We start from the raw sequence: 23512 nt of genomic DNA, 5'->3' as shown, positions 1-23512 counted from the left end.
CTGTCTCTAGAACAAGTGGCAAAGGGCTTAGTGGTTGGAACCCGAGGTCCCAAGTTCGAATCCTAGTTGATTCACATTTTCAGCTAAGTTTATTTATAAATGAAATAAACGAAGCGGATGGCGTGCTACCTATAGTTTTGAAAGTCAAGAGAGAAAAAATAATAAAAAAAAAGGTACTTACACGGGGAGTTTTATGTGTTCTAGCCTTTTTATTTTGTCCAACAAAATATATATATATATATATATATATATATATATATATATATTTGATCATATGAAGCATAATTAAATTTGAAACAAAAAAGAAAACCATGGTTTGATCGACTTGGGTTTATTATTATCCGGTCGAGCCATCTTAAAATTTGAGAATTTTTAGTCCAGGTTGGTTCGGGCCAGGCGCAAGCTCTGGTAAATGATTAGACCCGGTTGGCTAATCATTCTTTAGCATCGATTACTCAAAAGATCTAATAGAAAATGGTTCAGACGTAATCTTAACACTTCTGCATGCTCATGTGCGTGTTGGAGATCAGATAAACTATGCCACGTACAGTGAGAGTGCATGATCGATCTCTTGGCCATTACTGGAGGCGGCATAGGCGCACGGCCGTATAGGGTTTGCTCTAACACCATGTTATTTTAAATGGATTAATATTTTGCCTTTATTTTCTTCTGTTTCACAAATGCTTTGAGCCCAATATCTCTCTTTGGGCCCAATTATGAAGCAGGTCAAATTAATAAACTCAATTAACCACATAAATACTAGACTTTAACATGATTTTTTCTTAATAATTTAATATGCAATAAATCTTTTATTAAATCTTTCATATATTATAAAAAAAATAAAAAAGTAACATTAATTATATTATCCTCATCAAACCTCCTCACCTTTGAAAGTAAAAGCTCAAGAGAATTAGTAGCTCATTATGGTGACAAATTTATTGACTTGTTTTTTTTTGTTTTTTTTTTTTCTGTGAAAATGAGAGAACATCAATCTCATTGTTTGGAATAGTGTGGTAATTGGGATGTAGTTGAACCATGCATTTTTTGTGTGGCTTTAGTAGCATTCTCTCATCATTTTCCTATCTATATATATATCTCCTATTGTTGCCAATGGATCCTTTAAACTTATCAAGATGTTCCATACCTTTTCTTTTGTTAAAAACAAAAAACAAAAAACAAAAAGGAGAAAGGAAAAAAAAAAAAAGAAAAAAAGAAAAGCAAATTCTGATCCACACAAGCCAGTTTGGTCCTAATATGGTTCAGTTTATTGAGTTAGGAACAAAAAATTTTGTGCTTTTGCTGCATTGCGAAGTTGAAATAAATTTTTTCATTCAAAAAGTAGTAGTCCCAATTTTTTCGCTTCTGCTAGGCAAAAAAAGAAGGAAAATTTATTGGGAGTTGTTATTCAAAAGATAGATCGGATGGGAAATAGTTCAGAAATAATCTTAACGTCTCCATTTTTCGTTCATAGTGAAGAATAGGTGAATCATATATGCCATGTGTCGTAACATTGAAAATAATAAAAGAGGCAAAAGAATAACAATCAAAGTTAATTTATGCCTTTTGGTCAATGTGGAAATTAATCGAATATGAAAAATTTCGACACAAGGCGTTTTAGAATTAGATTTCTAATAGCATGTTATTCAGAGTACGATTCGATAAAAGCAGGACAAAATTTCTTCATAAAATTGACATTTATGTCAAAATTACGGTACAATATTTTTAAATAATTCTACTCAAACAACAATTCAACAACAAGTTCTAGCTTATCAAATTTAAATTTGAACCCAATGGATGAAGCCCTAACTTTTTTTCTTTTTTTCTTTTTTTCTTTTTTTTTTTTAATGAGGCTTCAAAAATGAAGCAAGATGATGAGTCCAAGAGGTTAGGTCATGTATTAAGTAGGGGACCTTAGGGACCCATGCATGACAAAGCAATTGGAACCCATCACATTAAAATGTGCTCTTGTAGGGTAAACCTTATCCCTTTTTTTTTTTTTTTTTTTTTCCTCTCTTTTGATTTGGGGAGGGGCCAAATTATATTTTTCTTAAATCTAAGGCCAAAAATTAAATGGGTTAATCACATGCATTTAATGATGTCCAACTAGTTAAGCATTAGTCCAATAGTGATGCAACAAATAAATATCCAAGCGCGACAACGATATTTTTTAGACGATAACAAATACCGATGCTTTAAAAAATATTGTTATATGAACCGTCTATTTTATTAAACTATTTTATTAAACCAATTTATTGAACAATAAATATTATTATTTTTTTTAATTTTTCAACACTTTAGAGTATCATGATATATTTTACCAACATTTAGTATAAGTGTCAGTATATATATAACAACTCTTTATTGTTGATGCATTCAAATTAATAGTAAATTACTTTAAAAATATTTTTAAATATCGTTGAATACCAGAAAGAAAATATACTTATTAAATATTAATTTTCTTATAGTGGGAGAACACCTTTTGTTAGAATGGCTATGAAATACTGTTCGAATTGAAACAAATAATATTGATTCGAGCGTAGCGGTTCGGGGACGGGTTAGAGATGGGTCTAGGACGGATTTAGAATATCGAATTAGGGATGCAAACGGATCTGGGTTGGTGGAGCTCCCGCCTAGATCCGCCCCGAATGGGGCAGTAAATCAGGGTGGAAAACGGGACAATTTTTATGATCCGAAATGGATTCGGGACAGGAAACGGAAAACCCTAAATTTGCTCCGAATTCGCCCCGTCATGATCCGTCCCGGATCCACCCCGAAATTTTTTTACATTTTTATAAAACATTCCTAAAAAATAATGTATTTACAAAAAAGTTCAAAATACAAATAAATTAATGCTCTCATTTCTCATCTATTTGAAACTTTTAAATTTTGCTCCGAATTGTAATTGATATTTTTAGTTTTTATAATTGAAATTGTTAATTATATATATAATATTATTAAAAATTATATAGAAAATATTAGTTGGCGGACGGATTCGGGGCGTCGGCGGAAGGCGGGTTACAAGGCAGGGCGAATTATGGGATATATTTTTTAACCCATCACGCATTCGGGGCAGGAGGTGGGGCGAGATTTTGATAGTGCGGGCGGGAGGCGGGGCGGGGCTCCTGCCCCCAAATCCGCCCCGTTTGCATCCTTAAAATATCGAGCGCTGGCTTGGTACTAGTTTGATACCAGAAAATAAAAAGTGTAAGCATATGATAGTCGAGGTATTGTAATACAGTTCGAACCATTCCAGAAGTTTAAGCCGATAGATGATAAAATTGTCATATATATAGTATATAGAAATTGGAATTCTAATTTTCATTTAATATGAGATTTAAATTGAAAAATGATTAATTAGTTATGTTGCAATCAAACATTTATGACTACTCTAAATCAAGATTATCTCAAAATTTAGTATCCATGTCATTGTCGAAAGCATTTTGTCTGTATGTGGAAGAACAAACCTTGACTCACCTACCCAATACACAAATGTCATCATCTTGTGCTCAATGTAATCTCAATTATGTCCTTGAGAAACATAAATTATGATATTAAATTATTATTTTTGTAAAGTAATTATAGCTAGAAGGATCAAATAATTGACTCTTTGTTGTGATATGATGTCATTTGGAATTTTAATCTAGTAAAAGGACAACCAAACTTTGTATTAAAAAAATATTTTGCGGTTGAAGAGGGCCCATGGAAAAATTAAAATAAATTTAAGATTGAGGAGATTGCATATTCCTGATAATAGAAGCCATATAGAATGTAAGATTTATATATATATCTTTTGGGCTGTACAGATAATAGTTTCTATTTCTTCAAGATTATATATATATATATATATATATAATTGCTAGCAACAGTACGGAATTGGGTGAAAGTTTTTTTTTTTTTTTTTTTTTTTTTTTTTTGAGAGATAGGTAGCACGCTACCCGCTTCGTTTATTTCATTTAGAAATAAACTTAGCTACAAATGTGAATCAACTAAGATTCGAACTTGGGTCTCGGGTACCAACCACCAAGCCCTTTGCCACTTACTCTAAAAAATTTGGTGAAGTTGCCTTGGAAATTTCCAGATCTCAAAAGAGAGAACATGGTCTTAATTTCTTACAGAAAGCATATCACAATCTGAAAGGAACACTAGAGGACTGGAAGATAACAAGACAAAGGGCTATCTGTCAATCAAAAATTTATGTATGAAAATAACCCCCACTGCTTTGTGTGTGTGTTGTGTGTTTGTATCTCTTATTAATTGCACCCTCTGAAATCTCTTAGTTGAATTCAAGCCATACACAGTGATGGATAAAACTTCAGCGAGGAACTCACCTGGATCGAAAGCTTCCGATCTACTGTCATGTGTTAGTTTTGTTTGCACTCAAAAATTTTTAAAATATTTTTAAATACTAAAACTCAAAAAAAAATAATTATTTTTGAATAGAGATAAAACTGACACATGCCAGAGGCGTTCGTTAGGTGCTCCCCATAAATTATTTTCCCCCAGTGATCACCCATGTGTGGTGTGCCCCATGCAACAGCCATGAGCACCCTCTTTTGGAAAAGGCCTGATATCATCATCCTCATCATCATGCCAATTCCATGCATTTTTGAATACATACATAGGTAAAAAAACTTTGGATGCCCATGTTGTGTAATCTGATTTTACTTCACCAATTTGTGATTCAAAAAAGAACATCATTTTGTCAACAATTGTTTACATACATACATATTATTCAATTATAAAGACATTCCAAGGAAAGATGATCACATAGAAGTAAAATAGGAATCATAGATTAATGGAATGGTTTTACATGTGAAACAATGTATTTGAGCCTTTTTCCTTTTTTGACTAATGTATTAATGCATGTATTTACATCAAAACACACCTTTTGAGATCACTATTTCCTAATACATATTTTCCTCACATACTCATGCAGAAAGACAGAGTGTACATGCCAGAAAAAGGAGTGCAATTCTCTTCTTTTTAACTAAATTAAAAGAATAATTTAGAATTCTTTAATTAATTTAATTACTTTTTCTTTCATAGAAGAGGAATCAGACAATCTGATGGGCCCCAGCTCATGACAGCTCATGGGCTCTCTGCACTCTAGCCAACTGAGCTATTGTGGTGCTTTTCTGCCACACTGTTATGAATAATAACCAAAAAAAAAAAAAAAAAAAAAAAAGGAAAAAGCTCTTTTTCTCTCTCTCTCTCTCTCTCTCTCTCTCATTGTGCTTTGCTCCTCTTTTGGTCCTCTACTTTGCTTTTGCCTCTTATCTGAAATTCTGAAGTTAAAAAGGGGTGATAATTAACTTGGGGAGAAGTAGTAGTAGTAAGCTTTTTCTCTCCATCCATGGATTCTACTAAGGCTTTACCAACAGATCAAGCAACTGATAAGGTATGCAGATTACAAGCCCATGCTTCATTTTGTGTTTTTTTTTAAAAAAAAAACTTATGTTTCTGGTTTTTTTTTTTTTTTTTTTTTTTTTTTTTTTTTTTTTTTTTTTTTTTTGTGTGTGTGTGGTTGTGGTTGTTTTTATGATGATATATGCAAGAAAAAAGATCCCCACTGTTTTGGTGATCTTATGCTCCTTGGAGACAATATTTCCTATTGGACAAATCTCTCTGCAAGTACTTGAGCATTTATGAGTCATTTAAGACCAAAAACTTGTCATTTAAGCTGATAAACCTGCAGAAAATGAAGAGAGAGAGAGAGAGAGAGAGAGAGAGGAGAAGAGAAACCAAAATCTATGCATGAGGCAGTTTTTTTTTTTTTTTTCCTTTACTTTTTGTTTCTTCTAATCTGTTCTGATTAAATTTGAAACTGGACTTGTAGGGATCCATCTCTTTAGGCCTCTTATGAAGTATAAACAATCATAATAATAATAATAATAATAATAATAATAATTAAGAACTTTATTTGGTGTAATGATATATGCATGCATCAGATCCTTAAATATTGTATGATTATTTACACTCCTCATAAATCAATGGAAAAGATGATTGACATATCTAGCCTGATATTATATTTATGTGAATAAGCTGGCCATGGAAGATCTAATACTATCTGTCAGAGAATATAGATGCTTATTATGTTTCCCAGAGTAAGTAATGTATGTATAGCCTAATCATCTATTCATCTCTTCTTTTTTTTTTGGTTTATCAAAGAAAAAAGAGAAAAAAAATGGCGTACACGTTGAATATAAAATATTAAAATCACCATTCTCTAGAGCTTAAGTTCTTAGAGAATAATAGTTCTTTCATATTCTTTAATCTGCTATTAAAGTGGAATGTCGTAGATTCGAGTCCCACCAGGCTTTTTGATACCATTAATTTCCTTCTATTTAATTCAAGTTTACGTGTTGGACCTATCAGAATGTCTCGAGCTCAGACAGGAGGCGGAGTATTAAATATGAAATACTAAAAACACCATTCTCTGGAGCTCAAGTTTTTCCTCTGCATAATTTGAAATGACAGAAAACTCTCATCCTTGATTTTAGTCTAGAATGCTAAAACATCTCTTATGAGTTATGTCTGCCTGCCTTTTATTTTTGTTTACTACTTTTTGCCATACAATTTGGGGCTTGTTTGCCATTTTTTTTCCTTTTCAATTTATTATATTTTGTTTGAGGAATTGATTTCTACTATGTGTTTTGTTTGAAGTTCGAAGCGTGTTTTGGCATAATTTCCGAGCTTTAGAATTCAGAATGTACAATACTTCCGCATGTAAAACGTGTTTGCTTCGAATTCAATTGCGAGATGCAGAAAAATGGAAGGACTACACAAGAGCAGGAGATATAAAACAGCTACAGTGAAGAATTCAATTTTCGAGTTTATGGAAACAAAAATATAATTATGCCCTTAATATTCTCTACTTTGATTTCTGAGCTCTTTTGATATCTCAAATTTGCGACTGCACACAACCTATCGAGAATTATCCTAAGCGAGGACCATAGAAGGTTTTATATGCCGAGGGTCACCATAAGGCGTAAGCTACAAAATTTCGACTAATACCTCGGGAACAGTGGGGCTGCAGGTTTGCCCTATCTAATAAGTCCGCGACATGACTGACTTCCAAGTTTGAATTGTGATGAACATCAAAAGTTGGTTTCAGTATACTGATCCGGTGCCGCTGCATTACCAGGATTTTTCATTCTTTCAGCATGACAATTAATAAATCATCCAAAGCAATGTAATGATATGTAGTGATACATTAACTGTTCAGATAGTTGCGCCAAAATATTTCCTTCTGTAGTTATCTTTCATGAAATATATGCAGGCTGTCGAGGAGAAGGAAGTGGTCGACAGTATTACGGAGGGCGGCAAAGAAGAGAGTGTCGCTGAACCCAAAAATGAGGGAATTACTGGTACGGAACCAAAGATCCAAGCCGACGTTGACGATGCAAAAGAGCCACAAAATGAAGCAGTAGAATCACAGGAGAAGTCCGAGCAACCTTCGCTTCAAGAATCGAAGCCGGATTCTGCAAAAGAGGAAAAATCTGAGGAAGAAAGCGTTAAAGATTCTGCATCAGAAGAGATTGCTGTGGCTGGCGATAGCAGTGTGGAAGAGGCAAAAGATCCTAAAGAAGCGGTCGACGTTTCCGCTCCTTTAGAGTCGGAACACAAAGCTACCGACGAAGAATCAAAAGAAGCTAAAGAACCACAAACTGGAGCAGAAGAATCGGAAGAAAAGATTGAGGAATCTCCAGTACAAGAACCAAAACCGGATTTTGTAGAGAAGGAAGTTATAGAACCGCTGAAATCGGAAGATGAGAGCAATAAGGTTGAGGAAATGTTAGTTGATGAACCAATTAAAGAAGATGTCGAGGGCGATAAGGGCGAAGAAGAACTGGTGAAAGAAGTTGCAGTTCAAGCTCAGTCATCTGATCCTTCTGTCGGTGCAGTTGTTAGTGAGGCAAATGCCGAAAGTGTAGTTACTGAAACTGCGAAAGAGCCTGAGAATCCGGAGACTAAGATCGAAGAAGAGAAGAATGAAAGTGATGTGCAAGACAAAGAGCCGATTCCGAGTGAAGCAGAAAAAGTCGACAGTGCTGAAGTTATCGTAGACAAGAATGTAGACGAGAGCGTCGGAGATAAAGTGGAAGAGAGTAAGGATGAGGATTTAGAAAATAAAGAGGAAGTCTCTGAAAAACTTGAAGCTCCTCCTGTAGTTGCTGATGAAGCTGCTGAAATCGTTGAGAAAAAGGATGAGAGTTTGAAGGATGAAACGCCAAACTTGGACGTAACCTCTAAGGAGTCGGACAATTCTGCGGTCGCTGAAGTTGAAACTAAGGAAGAGAAATTACCCGAGAGTGCTGAATTTGTTGAGGAGAAAGCTTCTGAGTTGGTCGACGCAAAGAAGGATGAAAATGCTGATTCTGTGGAGACTGCAAAAGAACCAATTGGCAGCTCTGAGGAGGCTGAGAAAGATAAAGAAGTTAAGGAGGAAAAGCAAGTCGCCGAGCAAAATGTCGAGACAAACATAGTTGAATCCTCCAAAGATGGTGAATTAGCGAAGAAGGATGGAGAGGCTGCCGAAGAGACTGTCAAAGAAACTGCTGACAGTTCTGGGGAGGCTGAGAAAAACAAAGAAGTCGAAGGAGACAAGGGAGAGACGGTCGTGGCCAACTTGGTTGAGCCCTCCAAGGACGGTGATTCCGCAACGAAGGACGGGGAGATGGTTGAAAACACTGCTGAGAAAGAAAATGAAGGCACGGAAAATGAGAAGAGCGAGAAACCTGCCGAGAGAAACCTAGCTGAAACTTTTAAAGCTGACGATGCGGCAAAGAAAGAAGAAGAGGCGCCTAAACAGAACGTCACAGTTAAGACTACGCCACGCCATTCAAACAACATCATATCCAAAGTGAAGCATTCGATCGTCAAGGTGAAGAAGGCGATAATCGGAAAATCGCCAAGTTCAAAGGCCATGTCAGCAGGAGACAAGGATGATACCTCATCAAAATAAATTCGAAAATAATAAATATTTATGTTGGGTATTACTTGTGAAGGATTAAAACTGCTGCAAAGATGGCATTGCATGGAATATTTTAGATGCAGCAAACATGGGATGGTGTGTCATTTATTGGTTTTGATTCTTTCTTCTTCTTTTTTTTGGTTCTTTTTTTTTTCTGTTAAATACATTTGTATGGTGTGCAGTGTGCTTAAGTTGGGATTTCTTTTATTTCAGTGTCTATAGTTTATTTAAGACATATTTGTTATGTTTATATTATGATTAGCTGTGTATTATATTATATGGATAATAATCAACTTTATGTGGTGATTGTTTTGTTAGTTAAAATGATGAAGCAAATGAGTTTGTATTAAAAGAGTCAAAGATCATGTCTGTGGTATTGGCTTTATTCATGTGATACAATCATTAACTTGCATTATCTCAGTTCAACTAATTTTGTACCTCTCTCTCTTCACTTCCAACTTCTAAGAGATTGTGAGTTGCAATTAATCTGTTCATGTAGTATGATTCATGTTGTTTTCATAATACATGTAAACAGAAACATTAAAACTATTTCTGAACCGTTTTCTACCATAAGAATCTTTAGGAAACTGTTTATGACAAGAATTGCAATACTCACAGCAATAGTGTAACTCATTGATTGAATTTCGTATGTTCAACTCATCCTTAAAGCTTAAAAAGAGAAACTAAATAAATAAATCAATAACACCCACAGATAATAACAGAGTCCCATTGGAAGTGCATATGCTTACCTCAATGATTCCATTATATCTGGGAAACATTTCACCATTGAAGGTACTACTAAAACTCTTATAATAACAGAAATAAGAACCAATGTGAGAGTTAATTGAAATTCTTGTGAAATCCATTTAAGAAAATTTTTATTCATATCAAACCATTTTTAGTACACACAGTTGAAGGTCATGCTCCTTATATAATAACAGCACGGATCCGCGACTTATAGATGCAAAACAAAGTTTTTTTTAACTCTTAAGCTACTCTTAACATGCTAATATACTACACATTGTCCCACAATTCCACTTGGGAAAAAGCAAAATTGGCACTTGAGGTGTACTCTTATAGAGAGAGAATCCTTCACATGTTAGATCACATACATAAGTTGTTATTTATGGAACATTTTGAGCAACCCCCATTGCATGGAACCCATCAACAGTAGCCTGCAAGATTGCGGATAGAACGTAAAAGACTCGAATTATGTGAAGAATATAAATTTAATTAAGTGATTTACAGCTCACTGAAAAAGTTTCGAACTCACCTGTTGCGATGTCTTGTCCCATTTACACTTGCAAGGTTGAGGGATCCCCACAGATTGAGTTGTCGCTATTCGATTAGTAATGTACATCAGATACTCTTTAGCTGTTAATCCTTCCTTATTGCTACCTACAACAAGAACAGATAACACCAACAATAAGTGTAGCAGGTAATTAACATCAATTCTAAGTAATTACACTACTGAATGGTGAAAACTTCAACACCCGAATTTGCCGATTTGGATGGAATTGCAATGTAGTTTCTTAATTTCGTTGTTTCGAATCTCATTAATCCATGATTTGAACTGAATTTAACAAATTGGCGGCCTTTGATAACTGTAAGCAAATTGGTAGATATAAGGCCTGAATTGTGGTAATATACTATTCTCAAACATAAGAAAACTTCTCTATCCAAAATAAACCTCTACTCATGAAATCTAAATACTACTAGACAGGTAAGATAGGAGAAGTAAATAATATAATTCGATGAATCATATCTCCTTCCGAGCAAAAGAAAATCTAGCTCCCCATATTCGACCCATTTGAGTTCCTTAAACTACAAATCAATCTTGATTTGGTATCAAACAAAGTGAAGATAATGATATGGATCGAGAATCAATATATAAATCTCACAAGACTTACCCATCTTCCCCGCACGATTGATTCTTGATCTCTACAATATTTATAAGTTTTTGCCTTCTTCCTTCTGATCTCTAGAAACTGGAGCCGCCGCCGGATCTGAGGTTGGCGGGGCTGGAGCAGCCGCTGGCATGGTAACATCAGGCGCTGTATTTCCCTTGACAACATGACATGGTGGCGAACTAAGTTGGTGTGGCGCAATTGCCCCAAAGACTGGAGGATTAGCTGGTCCGAGCATCATCCGGTGCAAGGCAGCCTGGCCTGCGATTGCAGGACACGGGAACTGCTGCCCATGCATGGGCTGCACCGGAATTAAAGAACAACCTGGTGATCCATTCACGTGCATGCCGTACCCCATCCCCATGCCCATGCCCATGCCCATGCCCATCCCTACACCCATCGGGGAGAAATGGGCCATCGCCGGTCCGTTTATGTGTTGCATCCCTGGCGGCAACATCATAGGAGTTGGCATGTACATCCCATTCCTCATGGACATCATCTGCCAGAGAGAACATAAGAGAAGTTACGGAATTTGAGACAGTGAATCGCATTTAGTGTGCGTCTTGTGCCGAGAAAAGCCTCGAACTTTAGAAAAGCCTCGAACTTTTAGCTAGTATGGAAAGTTGAAATAAGATTATGAGGCCAAAAGTAGAATATTCAATTTGGACCTTCTACCGCTGCTGTTGAAGGAAGCAATTGAGAGGTCTTATTATAGGGCTTCTTGTAGTACCACTAGTCAAACAGAGTGACTGCACCCTATCGCAGGGCCAAATTGGTCTTTCATGCCTATTGCCTGGCTTCTTAAACAATTTCTTTACTCCAAAAAAGCATGAGCTTCTACAAACCAAGTATTTGACTACGAAGTAATCCAAAGCTTTTGCTTTTGCAGAAAACTAATATGAGCTTTTGGATGCCAGAAGTAGAAGCTCAAATTTGAAATTTCGGTTTTAGCTCCAACAATATGAGTACCTTTAAAGGATATTTTGATGAAAAAGATACCAGAGCTTCTTTGAAAAGCGCTACTCAAACCGTACTTCACTAGAAAAGCTCTAACCACGCAAAAGAGCCCACTAGAACATAGCGAAAAAATTAAGCTTTACCTGAAGTTGTAGTTGAAGTGTCTTAAGATACTCGATGGCCTCTTCGAGCATTGAAGCTTTATCCGTCTTTAAGCAAGTATGAACAAAAAAAAAAAAAGAAAAGAAAAATCAAAATTAGGTGGTTCCTGAATCATCTGATAAACTAGAACGGCAGAGAGCGGGCAATTAAAAAAAAAAAAATGATACCTTATTACAGTTAGGTATCAGTTCTTGTAGCGCCCGCATTTTCTCATTTATCCGGTCCCTCCTTCGCTGTTATTACAAACCGCATAGAAATACATTACATCTAAATTAGAAAACAAAGAAACACATAAAAGAATTGAGTACATTATTAGTTAACTAGTGACTCACTCTTTCAGACAAATTATGTACTTCTGCGGCTCGACTTCTTTTTGCACCCGTGCCTCGCCCATTCGCGGGCTTCTTTGTTCCCACCGATTCATCTTCAAGATCCTTACCGCATACAAAAAAGGATGGATTAGTTAAAAGAGCTCCTTTACTGACAAACATTGAGGGAACTAGCCGATCGTTCGCACTCTTTTTGTCAAACACTTACATCGCTCTGCTCGCCGCTGGATTCTTCGCGTTCGCTAACTTTCCTCTTCTCTCTATTATTTTTGGGTTCATACGATTCAATTCCTGCGGAATTAACGGAACACACGGAAGAGGAAGCAACCACTGCTACTGGATCCTTCTCCGTCTCTGGCTTTGCGAAGCTACAATCTTTAATAGCAGCAGCATTCTTATCGTCCTTTTCGGTCTCATGATCTTCACCTCTTTCGCGATTAGCCTCAATTCGCTCGCTAGGGACTTTAACATGTTGACGTCCGGGCGCATCGGGTTTTTCCAGCTCCAACTTACGCGGCAGGGCTTTAATTCCGGCGACACTCTTAACTCCACTACTAGACTCGACGAGATTTCTATTCACTGGAGCAGCAGCTGCCTTCTCCTCTACTCTCGCTCGATCGTTGATCTTAACAGCGTGGGGCCTCGAGAAGAGGGGGAAGTTGACAAAGTTCACGCCCGTGTTCGGTCTCGGCGCCAACCTTGTGTTTTTCACTAATTCCATGCAATAGCCCATCTGGGCTTTACCACCGCCATTACCGAGTTCCGAAACTCTCGAGTTATTGTTCGTAACCGCGCTTTGACAATTTTGAGAGAGCTGAATCAACTGGTTGGGCTTATTACCCCTGCCACGCTCGGAAGCCGCCGGAGCTCCTTTCGAAGGAATCTCCTGCGGTGCGTTCGGCGGGCTCTTAGCTTCCTGCCCTAGGACGCCGATGTCTTCCAGGAACTCCGAGTAGAAATCGTTGTGCACGGGATCGGCATCGAGAGACTCATCGTCGATCCGGAAATTGATCCACGGGACCATGTCATCCTCTTGATGAACCGAAAGGTCGGCGCCCAATTGCTCGTTCTTCGCGTCGACGGAATCCACATTGTCCTTCGCCGGAGCTTTCTCCGGGTGGTCGGCGGCGGATGCCGCCGCCCAGCTCTTCTTGCTGGATCTACTGGCATGACCATGCAACACAATCTGGCCATTCTCCCACAGAAGCTCCGCGAATTCGTGATCAGATCTTCATTACAATTACAATTACAATTACAATTACAATTACAATCCCACAGATCAGAGATATTCATTCAACACAACAGATTAATTAATCAATCAACAGGGAAATAGGGTGACACAAAGAACAAGTGAATGCAGGGAGATCAGAGGCCAAAACTTACATAGAAAAGGGATCAGATGAGGAGGAATTGGGGATGGGCATCTTGGATTGCGCGGTTCCGGGCTTCGATTTCGTGGTCTTGAGCAGGAATTCAGAGAGGGGCATGGTGGTTTCTACCCCCAATTCATAAAAAAAAAAAAAAAAAAAAAAAAAAAAAAAAAAAAAAAAACCCTAGCTTGATGATACAAAACCACCACCAGAAGATTGCAATGCAAAATCTCCCTTCCTGAGTTTGGCAATCAAATGCTTCCCTCAATAAATAATTTGACAACTCTTTTCCTTCCAAGATCCAACTTTTACTGCAGAGCAGTGCAGATTGATCAGAGCAGATGCTCACAAGATCTCATCTTTCTCCCAAACCCACCACTAAATCAGCCTAAAAGAGAGCCACCAGGAGATTCTGAAACTCTAGAAGCTTCTTCTTCTTTCTTTTTTTTTCCCTGCAGCACTTAAAAGTTAAAGTTAAAACCCTCTCTCACAAAATCCCATTTTTATCCCCCAAACCAAATTCACCCAAAACAAACAAAGAGATAATCAAACTATACTCCTCTAAACTTCAATCACAAAAAGAAAGAAAGAAAAAAAAAAAAAAGAAAAAAAAAAGGAGAAGGAAATGAAAAGAGGAAAATATCACTACTCCCACCCTTTTATGACCACCCAGAATAATAATAAGAATATTAATAATAATGTCTTGGGGATATTAGCAGGAATGATTGGTGGAGGGATTACCAGCAAGGCTAGGATTTGCTGATCCTCCTGTCCTGACTGCAATATCCTGGGATTAAAAGATAAGGTCCGGACTGCTTATTCTACAATGACTTCCTTGCAAGATTCTCACAGTGAATGCATAACACCCTCTCCTGTCTCTTTCTCAACAGCACTCAATAGATGGATAGATAGATAGGTAGATAGATAGGTAGATAGATAGAGAGAGAGAGAGAGAGAGAGAGAGAGAGAGAGAGGGGGTGGGGAAAAACAAAAATTTAGAAAAGTACAAAAGAAAAAAGAAAAAAAAAGAAAGAAAGATAAATTGCTCTATGTCTTGCGCTGGAATTATAAGACGCGTGATATTTTAGTTCTCAAATTTTAATTTATGGTAATTTTTTATTCAAAAGTTTTTAGAATAATAATAATTATATTTTATAACCGAATTTAATTGGTTTAATATTTGATCTAGCACCAATGATGAGGTAAGATGGTAGTAGTATTGTGATTGAATCTGTGCCATTAATTAAGATGTTGTATTATTTTTATATTAAAAAATTTATTACTTATTTTGATCTGACTATTTAATTTTGAAAGATTTTAATTTTGCTGTCTAATTTTTGAACTTATTTGATTTGAGCTAGCTAATGATTCTTTAACTCTAAAATTTAAACGTATTGTTTGTATTTATAAATTTAATTAGTATATTTACGCAACTTATACAGCTATAAATTAAGTAAGTGCTCAACTTAAATTTTGCATCAGAAAAGCCATTAGGTGACTTAAATATTATAGACGAAAATTTAAAATTTAAAATTTTTATTGTCCAGTCAAAATCATTTATGGTGTTAGTACTATACAATTTTTACCCCCAGAAAATAGAAGAAAAAGACAAATAAAGATTTGCAATATTCATGTACGATTATTTGCACATAAAATTAAAAGTAAACTTCAAATACCATCTCTGCGGTTTCATATTTTCTCACTTTAGTACCATATAATTTAAAGTGTATCAGGTTAGTGTCCTGTGATTTTATTTTTATCCTTTCGTCAATTTTTTCGTTAATATTTTGTTAAATTATATAGAAAACACTTCAGATACCCCACCCAGGTTTATCAAATATTAACTTTAGTACCTTTTAGTTTTAACTTTGTCCCCAATTTAACGAAAAAAATAATAGAATCGATAATGAAAAGATAAAAATAAATCCATAGGACACTAAATTGATACACTTTAAATCATAGAATTCTAAAATAAGAAAGTGTGAAACCGCAGGAGTGGTATTTTAAATTTTTCCTAAAATGATTGCATATCTACAGTTTAAGAAACTGGTATAAAAATCATGTCAATAAGATTGAGTGTTGTGGGTCTCACGTCAATTTAGTTAAAAAACACTTTTTAATTTTGTATACACGTATAATTTGAAAAATACTGTATTTTAAAAAGAAAAATACGGTATATTAGTGCGTGACACTACCCATTATATACGCTCTATATTCAAATTATTAATGTTTTTAAGTTAAAATTTAATTAGATATATGTTTGATGTCTATATTCACAAGAAATAAGAGTTAGAAAAAACATAGGATTTTTTTAAACTGTCATGAAATTCAACTAATAAATTAAAATTTGAATTTTTTTTTCGTTTTTTCTTTTTTAAAGTTATGTCCATAGACACTGAAGTAGCATTAAATCCTTTTATTAAAGTCCATGCCAAACCCCTCATAGCACAAGAGGCCAAGCCTCTATTTTAAAATTTAATTTTGAATTCTCTATGATTGAATTTTAGGAGCGTAATGCAAAAGTACAGCTGATGCATTGTACGCTAAATAACTATTTTTTTTTTTACTTTTTAAATACTAATATTATATAAGTTGATGTGTTTTAGAATTTTATTTTATTTTTTGCTATTATAGCTGGTTAACGTACAGTTGACCGAAGAGCAAGTGGCAAAGGACTTGGTGGTTGATATTCGAGACCCAAGTTCGAATCCTAGTTGATTCACATTTCCAGCTAAGTTTATTTTTAAATGAAATAAACGAAGCGGGTAGCGTGTTACCTATCTCTCAAAAAAAAAAAAAAAAAAACTACGCGATATACGACAACTTTGTTTTAAAAAAAAATTAGAAGCACAGTAAAGGATGATGTGTTTTTGGTATTTAAATAATGCTGTTGAATAAAGAAATTGATTTGACCTGCTTATTAAGGTTAGGCTTTAATTTAAAGTTGCTTTCTTTTTCTCAAGAGTCCAACATTGTTGGAGTTTGGTTTTGTTTGATTGTGTAGCTTTAGATAATATATAATATAAAGCTAATATATAGTATAAAATATAAAATATATAAATCATGAGTGCTCTCCACACTTACCTAGCAACTAAAGTGTAAAATGAGTACTAGAATAATTTTTTTTGACTCTTTATATATAATTTAGAAAAAAAATTAAATATCATTTCTATAATTTCGTGCTTTTTTATTTTAATAACCTATGATTTAAAATATATAACTTTTATATCCTGTTAATTTTATTTTTCTCTCTCAGTTATCCACTTTGTTAATTTTTTTCGTTAAATCAGTGCCAAATTCAAAATTATAAGGTACTAAATAAAAATTCGTAAACCACATAATACTAAAATAAATAGTCAATAAACTATAGGTGGTGTATCTGAAGTTTTTTTGTATATGATTTAACGAAGAGTTAACGGATGGACTGACAAAAAGAAAAAAAAATAAAACCACAAAATACTAAAGCGATATACTTTAAACTAAAGCATGGTATTTGAAGTTTAGCCTATAATTTATTAAGATATGATGGTTTAATCTTTCATTTGATGTTCATTCCAAGCAAATTCTCTACCGTTCTGTGCATAAATAAATAACTAAAAAAAAATTCGCGAATAATGTAGGAATTAATTAATGTTCATATCGAACAACATGAGAGAAAAAAAATGACAAAAAAGGTATAATAATTTAAATTTCAGAAGAACAAATTTGATGTTTAATTGTAAAAGAGATAGGCATGTTGGTAATTATTAATTATTTTGGAACATTAAAATGCTGTTTTTATATCTAAACCCTACTAAACACTTAGAAAATATCAACAATAAGGTTGGAAGTTACCGACCGTCCCTGAGCAAGTGGCAAATAATTTGGTAGTTGGTATCCGATGTTCCAAATTCAAATCTTAGTCAATTCATATTTCCAGCTAAGTTTATTAATTTCTAAAAAAATAAACGAAACGAATAGTATGCTACCTATCTATGAAAATAAAATAAACTAAGGTCGAAAGTTTGAGATCCTGTTTTGGACTTGAATGCTTCGAAATTGGTTATTGATCGACTTTGTTTTTTGGGCCGGTCCCCGATTCGTCACAGTTTTACAGTGCGACAGATTTTTGAAAAAAAATAAATTGTAAAGGAAAAATGGATATCAGTGGTGGATAGCGAAGGGCTCGGGCCTATCGGCCGGAGCTTCCCGTCGTACGAATCTGATCCAATAATGAAGAATCCGTTAAGAGACTTTCTTCTTCTCTTTTGCCCTAGACACGATGCAACATTTGTAAGCTTTCTCCTCCTTACTTCGTGATTTTTTTTTCTACAAAAAATTTTTCATGTGAATCTTTATGTTTATTTTATTTTTTTTATTTATGATTTGTCTACTTCACGTTCGCCGTTTTTTATTTTTATTTGTGTGCTAGTTGTAACAAACTTGAGGCTTGTCTCAAAAATAAATGACTAGAATGACCTAATACAGATCAGAAAAGAAAAAATAAAAATAAATAATGACAATTTTTAGGATTATCACAAGATGGACTCAAACACAAATGCAAAACCCCACCAAGGAGACACCAAGACCTCCATTGTACTTAAAGAGGAGACAAGCCACATTAAACACAACAGCCAGGTAGAAAAGGACAAACTCAACCAAACTTTATTGGGAAAATTAATTTTTTTTTCTTACTCTCTCTCTCTCTCTCTCTCTCTCTCTCTCTCTCTCTCTCTCTCTNTAGAATACTATCGGTAGTAAACGAGCCGTTTTACCACCTATTTGTTTTCGATAATAGAGCTTCCAAATTGACGATCGGCTCCGTTGAACAGGATCTATACCACTCGAAGTGTTTAGAAATCAAATTTCAAATCTTTTGGACATCATTTGCCTAATGATCAAAGAATTTCAAAATTTGTAATTTTAATGGTCGATAAGAGGCGTTTTCTCGTTTAACGGCGTAAAGATATTCAAATCAATTGAATTTTTGTTAAAAAATTCTTTAAACTATTTAAAACAAGATCTATACTCTTGATCTTGATTACAAGACTCTTATCATTATTTTTTAAAGGATATTCATTTTCAACTATTTATTTTTCTGTTCACTTGATGGATAAAAGAACAATATCGAAAGTGCTAAGTAGTTTAAATGGTTTAGATTATATTTAACGGAACCGGTCGTCAATTTGGAAGCTCTATCATCAAAAACAAATCGATAGTAAAACGGCTCGTTTACTATCGATAGTATTCTAGCTCAACTCTCTCTCTCTCTCTCTATATATATATGGAGGTAAAAACATATAAAATTCACCTCAACTATAGATCATTTTGAATCAGTTACCCTAAACTTTTAAAATTTAATTTTACCATTAATTTTTTAATTTATTTGATTTGAATTAGTTAAGGATATTTTGACTTTATAATTTAAGTTAATTTATAGTTGCGAGAATTGCATAGAGTATATTAGCTAAATATGTAAAGATAAACAATGCATTCAATGTAAATTGAGGTAAATGAAAAATAATTAAAAATTTGGATGGTAAAATTAAAATTTTAAAATATTTCATAGTCAAATTAGAATGTTCTATAGTTCAAATAAGTTCCAGATGTTTTTACCTATTCTATATAATTCCTTTACTTTTAGAACAATTTCAAAAAAGATCTAAAAAACAAAATCTTAACCTTTTATTTTTCAAACAAATTTGTGGAAAATCTATGGAGATCCAACTTTTTTTAAAATTTTTTTTTGCAATTGAATACTCCTCTTTTGCATCCAATTTTTGTTATTTGAGTCATTTTAGCAAATTGAGTTTTAAATTTTATTAAATTTAATGACTCTATTAGCTGCTATTTGTTAATTGGTCTGGTTTAGTTTGGTAAAAAGTAGCTAAAACTATATATTAAATTAAATAAAATCATCAAAGAATTGGAGAATTAAAATTTCGATTTTATGACAAAAATGTTGAGGGTCCCATTTCAAAACTTTCATAGTTTAGGGAGTCTCTTAACATTTTTTTATGCAAATTGGCCATATAGAATATTTGCAAAGATAAATAGGGGAAAAAAGAGATTAATTATAAAACTTAGAAGTGATAGTTTATATTTAAATTCCATAAAAAAGATGATTAGTAGGAATTTTATGAAGATAAAACAAATTAAAAACTTAAGAATCTTCAAACCCAAAAATGAAAAAGATTGAAGATAATATTTATTTTCGGATTCCGCTACCAAAATTTTTAAAATTTTGATTTTGGTATTCAACTTTTCGGTTTGTTTGACTTAAGATATTTGATAATTTTTTCAATATAAAATTCAAACTCATCAATTATTTTAATAGTTTTATATATAGTCATGCAAAGTATATAAAATCTGCTAATTAATCGGTAATGATAAATTACACATCTAAATTGTAAAATAAAATTAGATAATAAATTTAAAATTTAAAAAATTAGACAATAAATTAAAAATATTTGCAATTCAGATAAGCTTATCCCTCAACCAAACACTATTTAAGAGAGAGAGAGAAATAAAATAAAATAAAATAAACCCCACCGAATCCAACGATGCGAGAAGAGAGGGGGGAAGCCACACGTGCACTCCACGTGCTCCCCACACGTGCACTCCACGTGCTACCCACACGTGCACTCCACGTGCTTGCATGTCATTTCACGTGCGTACGTGGTGGTGATCAACATTCGAAAAAAAAAAAAATATCATCATAAAAAATAAAATAAAATAAAATATTTTAAAAGAACTCGCAACACTATATATGTTTAATTAATTTGTATTTACTTTTTGTTTCTTATGAGAGAAAAATATGTGTTTTTGGTCGTGATTATCCTGAATCACTGATAAAGAACTCGCGCTTCGCTACGGACAAATAACACAGCAATACGTTAAAGATATAGGTTGCTAAATTTCACATACAATTAACGAGTAGCCTCGAAAACTACAGAAATAAATATATAAAATTTTATATACATATGAACAATATATTTAATATAACTTATGAAATAATAATATATTTTATATACATATGAATAAATAACTTATGACCTGATTTTTTCTTTTGTGGAGAAAAAAGAAAAAATTATAACTTATAAACAATATATTTAATATTCACTAGTGAAGGATTCGCATTTTGCCTCAGAAAAAATCAGGTCGTAACACGCTAAATTTAATTATAGGTTGAATTTCAATGGTACAAATTCCATATGTGTACGATTCATGATTAGTTAATTTTTATATCGTACGAGAAAGTGTACTATATATATATACTAGTGAAATACCCGCGCTGACTGCCTGCGGATCTAAAATTTTTATAATAACATTTTATTTAATATTTTTATATAGTTTTATAAGTCTTATTATATCATTAAATAAAAATTATATAAAAATAATTATATATGTTAAATCTTAAAATGATATATCCTCAAATAAATTTATACACCACTTTATTTTATAAAGATTTAAGAGAAGATTGAAGTAAATCTTATAAATAATTTAAAAAATCATAGATAGAGAGGGAAGTAATTTGCTAGAATAAATCTTAATAAATTATATTATATATATTATTATATATACACACTATATTTTTAAAATTTTCACTAAAATTTAAATTTATGTCTTTTTTATACAACGATATTTTAGTGATTTAAATTAAATCTATCATGTTTAATTTTATTATACGATTTATTATGCCATATTATTAATAAAATAATTATTTCATAGAGTTTACAGATATTTAAAATTTTAGTTTTGAAGAAATTTTAATTATGTATTTTTTTATACAACGATATTTTACTATATTTAAATTAATTATATGTTAAATTTTATTATCCGATTTATTACCCGTATTATTAATAATTATTTTATAATTTTATAGAGTTTAGATTAAAATTTAAATTTTGAAGTTACAAATTAGAAATAAATATTATAAGTTAAATTTAAATTAGAATTTAAAATATAAAATATAAAATTTAAAATTTTAAAATTAAATATCAAATTTTAAATTTTGATATCAAATTATAAAATTATATATATATATATATATTATATATATTATATATATATTATTATTATATTGGAAAGAAGAGTGAAGGAGGGTTTGGGAGGGTGATCGTGCACTCTCTTGGGCCTCCCACAACCTCCTTTAATGTTCGGCGATGCTGCGGATCTAAAAATATTTTGACAATAATTTTATTTTTTTAATATTTTTATATAATTTTATAAGTTAACTTATTAATTAAATAAATTATATAAAAAATGATGTAATAGTTAATCTATTTAATAAAGTCATTAAATTTGGTATATGTGCAAGTAATTATTATCATTTATTTTATAAAGAGATAAATCTATTAAAATAATTTTTAAAAATCAATAGATAGAAGGGAAATAAATTTGTAGAAAAAATTGCTTATATAAAATTAATTATATATATATATATATACACATATACACTATATTTTTAATTTCACTTGAAATTAAAATTATGTATTTTTTTACTAAACCATTTTACGTATTTAAATATAAATCTATCTGTTAGTTTTATGTGCCAATTTATTACGCGTATTTATTATAAAATTAAATTAATTAAATCATAGTTTAGGATTTAAATTTTAATTTTGAAGTTACAAAATTGGAAATAAATATATAGTTAAAATTGAAATTTGAATTTAAAATATAAATTTAAATTTAAAACTTTAAAATTTGAAAGTATGAAAATTTTAATTTTGATATAAAATTATAAAATATATATATATAGAGAGAGAGAGAGAGAGAGAGAGAGAGAGGAGAGGGGGGAGTAAAGAGGCGTTTGGGGGTTACAGTGTCACCTATGGAGCCCCCAACCTCCTTTAATGTAGAAAAAAGAATACTATATATATTATATATTATATATATATTCATATGATTATATATAATCTCTTATTGCCAGCAATTATATTACATTGCCCTGTCACTATAAGCAATTTTTTTGGTCCATAAAATGAAATAAATTAATTATTTAATATGGAGGCTTTGATAGAACATTCATATTTTTCACATGCATTTGATCAAAATTTCTTCGCAAATCGATTCCAATGCAATATATTATATATTTATATATATATATATATATATATATTTGACATTCGAAATTTGAAAATAGCAAATTATCTTTCCAGTGATATGTGATGAGCGTGCGAATTTGATCGATAGCGTGTGAAATAATTATGAAATAACTGATTATACTTTAAAAGCTTAATTAATTAAGTTGGCGTCAGGGAATGATGCTTTTAATATTTTATATTCACTAGCGTCTACCAAAATATTATGCGGCAACACAACACTAAAATTCTCTGATTCTTCTCCATTACTAGAAATGAGAAATGAAAATTTTTTAATTCGAGATCCTGAACATATCTCATTGTGTTAAAATCATGAAATTAAGTAATTTTTAGATATGTACATGTACTATTTGAAATGCACACATTAATTGTTGATGTATGTGTCTCGCTGTATATGCTTACCATATATGTATATATAATATGATATTATTAGATTTAATTTGTATGAGGAAATTAACAAGCTAATTAAAAAGTAGATCTTATGTTTAAAATTTGAGATAAATGAGAAATCAAATTTAAATTAAAAATTTAAATGTTACAAAAGGTGTATATTTATATTTATATATATATATGATATATATATATGGGCACAGGTAGATGAATATATAATTTGCATTTATTGTTTGTCAGGTTGTGAACAACCCATAGACACCCTTCCAACAACAAAAATTAATTTCCTCAAAATTAATTTGTAATTAGATTCACTGAACATGCAAAAATTCCGACA

General features: G+C 32.5%; 2 protein-coding genes across 3 annotated transcripts; one reads left to right on the top strand and one right to left on the bottom strand.

Annotated features, from left to right (window-relative positions):
* On the top strand, positions 5158–9291 carry LOC109719365 (enolase-phosphatase E1). Its single transcript, XM_020245986.1, has 2 exons — positions 5158–5398; positions 7280–9291. The coding sequence occupies exons 1-2, from the start codon at positions 5354–5356 to the stop codon at positions 8963–8965; spliced, it is 1731 nt and encodes a 576-aa protein (XP_020101575.1). The 5' UTR covers positions 5158–5353; the 3' UTR covers positions 8966–9291.
* On the bottom strand, positions 9815–14558 carry LOC109719379 (transcription factor PIF3-like). 2 transcript variants are annotated; one of them, XM_020246009.1, is made up of 9 exons: positions 14441–14558; positions 13713–14151; positions 12538–13558; positions 12333–12434; positions 12168–12233; positions 11982–12047; positions 10885–11380; positions 10248–10372; positions 9815–10149 (listed from the first exon to the last, which is right to left on the bottom strand). In XM_020246009.1, exons 2-7 carry the CDS (start codon positions 13814–13816, stop codon positions 10925–10927), a joined length of 1815 nt encoding a protein of 604 aa, XP_020101598.1. In that variant the 5' UTR covers positions 13817–14151; positions 14441–14558; the 3' UTR covers positions 9815–10149; positions 10248–10372; positions 10885–10924. The 2 variants fall into 2 exon arrangements, with proteins under 2 accessions (XP_020101598.1, XP_020101599.1); XM_020246010.1 differs by lacking the exon at positions 14441–14558 and having other exon boundaries at positions 10248–10368; positions 13713–14323.

This window comes from Ananas comosus, linkage group 13 (genome assembly GCF_001540865.1).
Source record: "Ananas comosus cultivar F153 linkage group 13, ASM154086v1, whole genome shotgun sequence".
Taxonomy (NCBI): Eukaryota; Viridiplantae; Streptophyta; class Magnoliopsida; order Poales; family Bromeliaceae; genus Ananas; species Ananas comosus.
This window is presented reverse-complemented; position numbering and strand designations above follow the sequence as displayed.